Here is a 9,601-nt window from a genome sequence, read left to right on the forward strand (position 1 = left end):
TGGCTTCTGGGCCTCTGAGATCTTGCAGAGTTTCTTCTGTTCCACAGCCACTACCACCTGCAGGCAGGAGCAGGCCCCAAAGAGGTCTGTGTCCAGTCCCCTGGCCCCACCTAGCACAGGCGGCTCTGAATGTGTGATTAAGGTTAGAGACCCTGAGATGGAGAGCTTACCCTGGCTTGTCCGGTGGGCTCAGAAGAGCGGGTCAGAGAGAGGACAGGAGGAGGAGGGACTCCACCACCTGCCTGCCTCTGAAGATGCACATGGGGTGCAGCGGCCTCCCGAAGGTGGGAACAACCCTCAGCTGAAGCCCAGCACAGAAACGGACTGCTATTCTACAGTCACAAGGAACTGAGTTCAGGCAACCAAAATGAGCAAGGAGGACACAGCCCTGCTGGCTTCTTGGGTTTGGCCCCATGCACACTGGACATCTGACCCCCTGAACTGTCAGCATGTGCATTTGTGGTCACTTGTTGGAAGCTCAACAGGAAGTTAGCACAGCTCCTCACCTTCTCCCTCAGTCGCTTCTCCACACAGTTGGCCCCATACCACTGAAACCAAACCAGCGGTGTCCCTTTCCTGCCTGGCAAAGCACTGAGTGTGCCACAGGGACGATGGGGAGAGGTTTGCATGGCTGGTGCCGCCGGGAGCATCCGGGGGAGCACATGTGAAGTTCCTACAGGGATCGTAGACCTTTCAGTCTGGAATAAAATTGGGGTATTCGGCCTCTACCCAAGGATCACAACTCAGAAAATCTCATCTGTGCCTGCATCACCATCACTCTTAGTAATGGCGGGAGCTGCTGTCTGCTGCACACCCACAGGGCGTAACCAACTTCATGTATGTCACCTGGCTTTGCCCTCGGGGGACCACTGCTTCATGCTGGCTAAGCCTAGGCCCCACAGCTGGCGATCACTCAGCAGGTACTGAGAATCTACCACGTATTGGGGATCAGATCTTGCTCAAATGTCTTTGAAGTTATTTGATTTTTTTTATCCTAAAAATGAAGTGTGGGTTTTCTAGAGAAAATTCAGAAACTGGGGACGCCTGGGTGCTGAGCCCAGCTGGGACGCAGGCATGTGGTTGGCTTCCTCCACAATGGCACCAAACCAAAGCAAAGCTGGGCTTCTTGGTGGCATAAGCCCATAGGGACGGAGAACATGGAGATGAGACGTTTGGAGGCCAGGAAGGGGGATGAGTGCCTGCGCAGTGGAGGAGGCTGGCTCCTGAGGAAGACGCGAGGAGGCCAAGAACAGAGGGGAGGATGCAGATCCTGGAGCAGGAGGAGGTGCTGCTCTTGCTCCTTCCAACCCCAAGATCTGTAAACGGGGAACAGAAAAGAGCAGAAAGCCAGGAGTGGCTCTTTGAAAAGTCTAATGAAGGTGGGGAATTACAAATTGCTGATACCAGAATGAAGGGTACATCATTCCGACCCTATATTAAAAATGAGTAGTAATGATTGCATCTCAGTAAAACTGGGGGACACATTTAACAGTGTTCATAGTCAGGGCAGCTGACTGGTTCTCCGGCAAGAAGTGCTTTGGCCTGCACTTCGCAGAGGCAGACGGGGATGTCACAGGTGTAGAGCCCCAAAGAGCACTCAGCGGCACAAGGGGTGAACAAAGTGGGGTGCATCCACCGGTGTGCACTTCTGCACAGTGACGTGGATGTGTGGCCGTCGGCAACCATGAGCAGTGTCGGTGAGCGAGAGTCAGGCCCGGGGTGCAGGGATTATTGTGGTCCCAGCATCAGGACCTTCCTCCCGAGGGAGGAAGCCCGGCTGCGGCTGTAGCATTGGAGTCGGGACGCTGCTCTGCAGGGGAGTGGTGGGGCCTGGGCTGCTCTCCGCTCCTGTCCTCAGCTGGGAGCATCGGCTGGCCCCCCTGTGAACAGCAGTTGGGCACCTTGGACGTGTACGGTTCCCGTGTGTTCGTGGTACTTCCAACACGACATGCACGGGAAGAGGATGAAGCGGGCACTCTGGGTGCTCTGCTGCCCCCCTTCCTACACAGCCGGGTGCCGGCCCTTTCCTCACACTTGCCAGCAGAAGACCAGGGCTCATTTCTAGAGCACTGAAGACAAAGGGTGTCCAGGCTAGGAAACCAGGCTGTCAGCCCGACACCAGAAGTCTCACCCCGATAAAGGGGGCTTCTCAGGGGCCAAGTGGCTTCTGAGTGCTGGAGGCTGTGTGCCACTGCCGGCTTGGCTGGGACCTGTGCCCTCCCCCGCAGCAGGTGGCTGACCTAGCGGTGCTGGGTGGTTGGTGGGAGCTGGGAGCTGGGGATGGAGGATGCAGACCTGGGTCCCACCGTGAGGCAGCCAGGCAGACCCAGCACCCACGCTGAAACGGGAGTGAGTGGCTTCCAACACGAGAGACACGGGCTCGGGGAGATGAGGTCGGGGGACACCGATCAGGGGTTGACAGACTTCTCTGTAAAGGGCCAGGTGGTCAATACTGTAGGCTTTGCGGGCCACAAATAGTCACCATCCCAAATTCTTCTGTTGTTGTTAAGCCCTTTAAAAAAGGTGAGAACTTTTAGCCTGAGAGTCCTATAAATACAGGCCATAGTTGGACATCCACTGAAACAGACTTCTCAGGAAGAAGAAACTTTAAAAAAAATTTATATCTTCATGAAGATAAAAAAAGACTTAGTGTCCGTTAAATAATAGGATTCTATAAATAAGAGAACCAAAAAGACTCTCGGAAACTAAAACCGTGACAGCAGAGAGGAAGGATTCAGTGGCAAGATCGGGAGACAGAGGCCACAAAGTCACCCAGAAAGTGTCCCTGTGCTGGGGTAAGACGGACGCGCGAGTGTGCTGGGTCCCTGCTGGTGGCTCCCTGACCCCAGCCCTGGACGCTGCACGGGGTGGGCAGCGAAGCCTGGATTCCAGGGACGGGGAAAGCCAGAGGGCACTGCCTCAGGCACCCGGAGGCCTCCAGAGCCTGTGGGCTCCCAGCGGTGCCCTGCACCTCCCCCCACCCCTGCACCGGGAGCCTCGGGGCACTGCTGTCCCTCTGGCAGAGGCACCTGCTAACCGCAGCCCCGGCCTCTTGGCAGTAAACCCGGGAGACAGTGAAGCAGAGGAGCGAAGGCAAGATGGGAGGAGGGCGCCGGCCAACAAGGCCCAGGTCCAAACAGCAGGAGTGCAGAGCGCGCAGCAAGTGGCAGCCCAGACCCCGAGGTCCCGGGCCGCTGACCCAGAGCTTCTGGAGGTGCCTGCGGCTGAGCAGCTCGGCGGCCAGACCGACTTGCAGGGGGGACTCAGCGCCAGGGTGTCGGGACCTTGGGAGCGAGAAATCTGTGAACTTCCTGGAAGAATAAAGACGGGACACATCCCGAAGATTAGCCAACGGAGTGTTTTCCAACTTTGAAGAGCAACCTCAGGAGCTGGGGGACAATGAGCCACCACACGCCACCCAGGGCGTGAGCGTGGGCCGGCCCCGATGGGCAGGGTCAGCGGGGGTCCTCGGGGCACCTGTCAGGAAGCTGCGGGAGAGACTGTGGTCCAGGGGACGTGCAAGCTGTTTGACGTCATCGTGCACAAGTCTGCCCTTTTCTGCATGGCTTGGGCGGCCAGCCCCCCTGGAGGAGCCTCCCTGTCCTGTGCCCACAGAGCCAGTCTCGGGGGTCCCAGGTGGTGGAAGGCTGTGCCGTCATGGAGTCTTGAGGCTGCCGGGTCGACGACTCTTCCATGCCGTGAGGCAGGAATCCCGTTTCTCTTGCCCTGTGTCCCCAGGGCTCCTTCCCTCCCTTCTCGGCCCTGCCACGATGCGGTGAGAGGCATGTCGGGGGCACAGCGTGCGGTGTGGTGCCTGCTGGCCCCTAGGAACGGCCACCTCTGGGGCTTTGACCCCCTTGCTGGCCTCATCAGCCCTTACAGGCCTCTGCCCCTGCCCGCAGAGTGCCCGGCAGACCCTCCCTGGGGGTGTAGCTGTGCCCCCCCAGGGGTCTTGACCACAAGCTCCTTCTTGTCACCCAGATGAGCTGGGCAAACCTGCGGGCTGCGTTCCCCACCCTGAGCCCCGCACAGCTGCACCGGCTGCTGACTCAGTACCAGCTGGCCTCGGCCATGGGCCCCATGAGCGCCTGGGAGCCGGGTGCCCAGGACAGCCCCGATGCCTTCAAGTCAGGTGAGCTGCCGTCCCAGGGGCAGGAGCAAGGGGTCCTGTGGGCTGTGTTGGGGGCAAAGGGGAGCCTCCCTGGGGGACTTCCCTAGAGGAGCCCGCAGAGCATCTGGGGCCATCTTCCTCCTGAGTGCCTGGGTCTGTCCCCTGCCTAGGGACTCTGAGATCCCACAGCTGGATGTCAGAGTCTACAGTCCATGGCCCAGTTCCAACCTCTGGGTCAGGCCAGAGGTCCCCTCCCCATCGAGGAGCGCAAGGATGGGGCCTTGCTCTGTGCACCACCCACCAGGAGGAGAGCAGGTCCCCACACTGAGGGGGAGGTGGTGTGCTTGCCCCACACAGTGGACATGGGCCTCTGTATGTGCATATACGTGTGATTTACAAATAGATGCCCACCTCTTTTCGTTGCACGACATCGTGATACAGAGATGGAAATTAAAAGAAGGTAGAAAGTGCAGCTAGAAATAAGGCCGTGGGCGACATTCTGCTGTGCCCCTATCACCTGGAGCCTTGGCCTGGATGGAGCCAGTGGTCTGAGCGGGACCCTGGGCCCCTCCTCACTCCTGAGGCCGGCCGCATGGGAGGCTCTCTGCCAGGAGCCCCAAATTGTGTGGGTGCTGGCCTTCTTGCTGTCGGACCGGGCTCCTGTTCTAGTACAGACACGTGCCACCAGCTAATGGATCACGGTGACACATGCGGAATGCAGTCAGCACAGGCCGGGAGTGCCCAGAGGGGCGGGTGGAGCTGGGGGTGAGGCAGAGGTTCCACTTGGCAGGGCCGTGTCCTCCCTGGGAGCTTGGGCTTCATCCTGGGTGGTCACTGGGACTGAAGGGCTGAGAGCTGGTGTGGGCAGCTGCCTTCGCCTGAATGCCCCACTGCTGTGACCCTAGTCCCTACAGTATTGGGCAGGGGTGGTGGGTGAGCCTGGTAAGGGGCAGGAAGTTTTGTTTTGGCCAGGCCGGTCACAGTGTGTCCCTCCCCCGCAGAGGATGTCCTGGAGTCCTATGAAAACCCCCCGCCTATCGTTTTGCCCAGTGAGGGCTTCCAGGTGGATCTGGAAGCAGATTGCCTGGATGACAGCATCTACCAGCACCTCCTCTACATCCGCCACTTCCTGTGGAGCCTGCGCAGCAAACCCAGTCCTGGGGGTGGGCCGTCCCAGCCAGAGTACCTCCAGGTACCTGGGTCCGACACAGGGCCTGGCTGCTGCCCTGGGCAGCTCGTGGAGCCCCGGCTGCAGAAGGCTGGGGAGACCCCTCTGGTTCTCCCACCACGTTGGGCCCCTCCTGTCAGCCTGTCAATACCTGAACTTTTTCCCTCTCCCCTGCCTCCAGGGCCCACACCACACCACCCCGGAAGGGCACCCAGAGGGCCAGAGCTGCCCGCTGGTTTCCAGGGGAGCCCGTGAAGCCAGCCAGATGCGCGCTCTTCCTTCCTCAGGGGCTCCCCGAGCACAGGGCCCTCCGGGAAGGCAGAGCCGCGGGGGCCCCCAGGCTGGCCCCCTGCAGGCAGACTCCTCGTGCCTGCTCACGCCTCCCGGCACCCCACTCGGCCTCGAGCCCGCTGTCCCTGACTGGCCAGAGCCTGGTGGCACCTGTGGGCAAGCACTCCTGGAAGGGAGGAGGAACGGACAAAGTGGCTCCCGGGGGGCAGCTCCAGAAGGTGAGGCCCTGTACCCCAGCCCTGCTGGCACCTGGGCTGATCCCCTTTGGGTCATTCCACCAATGAGGTCCCGGGGGCCTGTCTGGCCTGGGCTTTTAGTACCTGCCCGGGAACCCTATAGCCTGGGACGCCAGACGGGGTGGGCAGCTGGACCATGCACAGATGGGACTGAGTCTCCACACTCAGGGCGGAGGGAGAGAGGACTCAGGTGACACATGGGAGGAGGTGTGAGGCAGGGGGGCAGGGAGGAGGCAGGGCGTGTGTGCCCCCCTCCCCGGGGGCTGGATGGGGGCAGAACAGCCCCCGACAGTGCTGCAGACCGCGGAGTGTGGCCTGAGCACAGGCACAGCCAGGCCGAGCCAGGCCGGAGGCAGGATACCTGCTCAGCGGTGCGGAGATGGGGGCTGCAAGCTCTGCCCGAAGCCCTGACCTGACCTGAAGAGAGAACTGATGCAACCCTCCACCCTCACGGTGGCCCCAGTCAAGAAAGGGCAGGCTTTCTGGGGGTCCCAGTACTGGGCAGGGGGCCTGGGGAGGGTCTCAGGAGAGTTCTGTGGCAGGAGAGAGGGAGCCTGGGGGGACCGTGGGCAGAGCCCACCGCTCAGCCACTGGCACTAGCCAGCCTCTGACAGGGGCTGGTGTCCTGGGGCAGCTGCAAGGGGGGGGGTGGACGTGCCCCAAAGGCACACGGGGGCATTGCCCACAGACGGAGTCCAGACCCTCCCCCCGACAGGAGCTGTGTGAGCACCGCCTCTGGGCTTGGGGTGGGCTGCTGCGGCAGCGTAGACAGTGGCACGTCTCCTTGCCCACCCAGGAGATGGGGCGGGTCACGAGGACGAGCCCCCGGCCGCCCCCTCCAGCCACAGCTCCAGCACCGAGGACTTCTGCTATGTCTTTGTGGTGGAGCTGGAGCGGGGCCCCTCTGGACTGGGGATGGGCCTGATCGACGGGATGGTGAGTTGTCCCTCTGCACAGGCCCGCAGCGTGAGAGCTCACCAGGAGAGGAGGGCTGGGGACCAGGGGCTTGGGGCGTGGGCAGTTCTCAGGAATCCGGGAGGAGGGAAGAGCGTGCAGCGTCACCTCGGTCCTTGGGGGCTGTGATGGTGTCCAGGGCTGCCCTCGCAGACACACTGAAGACCACGGCGCCCTGAGGCCGCTGCTTCTCCCCCCAGCACACGCCGCTGGGCTCCCCTGGGCTCTACATCCAGACCCTGCTCCCGGGTAGCCCTGCAGCGTCGGATGGCCGGCTGTCCCTGGGAGACCGCATCCTGGAAGTGAACGGCAGCAGCCTGATGGGCGTCAGCTACCTGAGGTACCACCGCCTTGTGCTGCAGCCCCAGGGTACCCCAAGGCCCGCGAGCAGGTCCCATCCTTACCCTGTGGTAGAGGTCCAGGCTCAGCCCTCAGCTGCTCGTTTGACCTCTGACGACACCCCAGCTCCACCAGGGGCTCCTCGGGGTGGGGGGTGGGCTCTGGACCAGGCAGTGTGAGCACAGGCCCCTCTGAGCACTTCTGGGTCACGGCACGGGGTAGGCCCCCATCCTGGGCACCCCCGGGAGCCCCCACGACACGAGCCCTGCTCCACCATCCTCCTTCCCCTGCGCTGGGTTTCAGAGCCGTGGACCTGATCCGACATGGGGGAAAGAAGATGCGGTTTCTGGTTGCCAAGTCTGATGTGGAAACAGCCAAGAAGATCCGCTTCCGCACGCCGCCTCCCTAGGGTGGCCGCCCCTGTGCTCCCCGCCCTGCTGCTCCCGCGCTCATGCCGTGTTCCCTGCTGTGGATAATGTACATCTTAGTGTATATTTTATTTATATGACAGATAACACTAAATTGTGATGTTTGTTACAGAGCTTTTATGTTTAAAAATTTTAATGGAGACGTATAGATTCAATAAACTATCTTTCGTATTCTGAGAGGGTGGCAGTGTGTGGAGCTAGTGTGGACACTGTGCTGTGGTCCAGAGGGAGACCCCCTGGGAGGACGCAGGATCCTTGTGATGCCCCATATGGTTTTAACTAACGCTCTGTCCCCCACCCAGCCCTGAGGCCCAGAGTGGTGGGGAGGGGGTAGCTGCCTCTGCTCCTGCTGGTCACACATGCACAGCATAAAGTTCAAAGGGTCTAGACAACCCCTGACCCCTGGGCACCCAGGCTCCTCCCTGAGCCTCACGCCCCTCCTGACCGCCCCTCTGGTCACAGAAGCTGCAGCTTTGCCCTAATACCAGGCCAGGCTTTTAATCTGCAACTGGGCGGGTGTCCACCGGGTCACCGTCCCTTCACCCCGGCAGGAGGCTCACCTCCTTCACCAGGCGGCTGGCGGTGCGCAGGGCCGGGGCCGTGGCAGTGTCCTGGTGATGGCGGGGCTGGGACATCTCGGGATCTTCAGCAGGGTCAGCGCAGTGGCCTATGTACAGATGGCTCTTGTGCGGTCGTCACAGCGCAGAGCTCACGGCTGGGCTCAAACAGGCACAGAGAGACCTGGGGGAGAAAGGGGCTGGCCAACGCGCCCCTCCCAGGGAGAGGTGTCCTAGGTCGGGCCCATGCCCTGGGCTTCGCGCAGCTCCATGCTGCCCTCTGGCGAGCGTAGGGGAGAGGCGCGCCTGCACCTGCTGCAGGCCCTTGGCTGGGCGCCTCAGGTAGGGGCCAGGGCTTGGCCTGCTTTGAAGCGCCGCCTGCTACTGAATCTGAAACTGCTGGATGATGTGTATTTTTTAAAAATTCACTTTAAATGTACAATTGAACCAAAAAGGAAAATTCCGATAGCTCCAAATTGAAGCAAGGCCTCAAGTTCAGAGGGGCCAGCAAGAGCCTGAGGCTCACCCAATTACTGGTCTCGGTTCCTGACCGCTGTGCGCGGTGGAGGAGACAGAGCCGTGGAACCCAGTGGGTGACCCCACAAAACCCAAGTTCCCAAGGAGCTGGAGCCCTGGGAAGGGGCTGGGCGCACAGCGGCGGGCGCCTCACAGGCGGTAACTGCTCAGGGCCCCCTCCGCTTTGCAGCCTGATCCTCTAGACCGGCCACGGCCATACTAACGCTCTGAAGGGACGGGACGCTCAGTGTGTGAAGACCTCGCTCACCGGCTCAGCGCAGCTGGAGGGGGTTCCAAGCTCCAGGTGGGGCCACGTCTGCCCCACGCGCCTCCCGCCTCCCAGACGGACGCACGGGCCGGGGATGCTCTCGGCAGTGGCAAAGCGCGAGAGGCCGAGCCCCGCTCCGCAGCACACCCCAGGCTGCGTGGCCTCTGCCCACAGCCTGCTGGCCCAGCACGTGGCACAGGACGCCCAGGGAGGGGTTCGCGCCGCACCCCCGGCCACAACCCGAGGGTGGCAGGAGACCCCATCTGCCCTTGGGAGCCCCCCGGGGTCTGAGCTCTGGTAGTTTGCCCCGCAGAGAAAACCTAAAGGGACTGTCTCTCGATCGGCCTTGGCTCCGTGTGAGGCAGGGAAATGGGTCTCCGCAAAACCTGTCCTCCCCAGGCAGCCGCCGCTCGCGCAGGTTTGAGACGGAGCTTACGGTAAACACCGCACGCTGAGCGCGAACCGAAAACAGCCCCGCAGGCATCCTGCAGAACAGCGACTCCCGGCGGCCGGACATCCTCAGCTCGGGCGCGGGGCCGCGCGAGGTCGGCCTGGGGCACGGAGGGCTCGGCAGACCCGGCCTGGACGCCCGGGGCCGCGGGGGCGGGGAGCCCAAGGGTTGCTCCGCCCGTCCTCGGTCCTCCACCGGCCGCACCTGGCCGCCACCTGTCCTCTCGGAGGACGCCAGGCGGAGCCGAGGCGGGCACCCCCGTGTCCGCGGGAGGGGAGGGGC

The 9,601-nt window shown here is 62.1% G+C and overlaps 1 protein-coding gene and 1 long non-coding RNA gene across 11 annotated transcripts in view; one reads left to right on the forward strand and one right to left on the reverse strand.

Annotated features, from left to right (window-relative positions):
* Positions 1 to 7,704, forward strand: part of RADIL (Rap associating with DIL domain) — a 127,376-nt gene extending 119,672 nt beyond the window's left edge. For 8 of the 10 annotated variants that reach the window (XM_035717587.2, XM_035717591.2, XM_025426305.3 and 5 more), the window contains 6 exons: positions 3,982 to 4,132; positions 5,113 to 5,303; positions 5,461 to 5,788; positions 6,603 to 6,742; positions 6,961 to 7,100; positions 7,403 to 7,704. In XM_035717587.2, coding sequence (XP_035573480.1) covers positions 3,982 to 4,132; positions 5,113 to 5,303; positions 5,461 to 5,788; positions 6,603 to 6,742; positions 6,961 to 7,100; positions 7,403 to 7,508 — 1,056 coding nt within the window. In that variant the 3' untranslated portion in view covers positions 7,509 to 7,704. Of the gene's footprint in view, positions 1 to 47; positions 3,962 to 3,981; positions 4,133 to 5,112; positions 5,304 to 5,460; positions 5,789 to 6,602; positions 6,743 to 6,960; positions 7,101 to 7,402 lie in introns of those variants that run through there. The other 2 variants (XM_049111177.1, XM_035717595.2) reach the window with 2 other exon arrangements.
* LOC118354977 (uncharacterized) lies at positions 2,602 to 9,546 on the reverse strand. The gene is made up of 2 exons (XR_004816522.2): positions 8,088 to 9,546; positions 2,602 to 7,412 (listed from the first exon to the last, which is right to left on the reverse strand). It is a non-coding gene; the product is annotated as an uncharacterized LOC118354977 (long non-coding RNA).
* Between the last annotated feature and the right edge of the window lie 55 nt (positions 9,547 to 9,601).

Source organism: Canis lupus, chromosome 6, assembly GCF_003254725.2.
Source record: "Canis lupus dingo isolate Sandy chromosome 6, ASM325472v2, whole genome shotgun sequence".
Classification (NCBI taxonomy): Eukaryota; Metazoa; Chordata; class Mammalia; order Carnivora; family Canidae; genus Canis; species Canis lupus.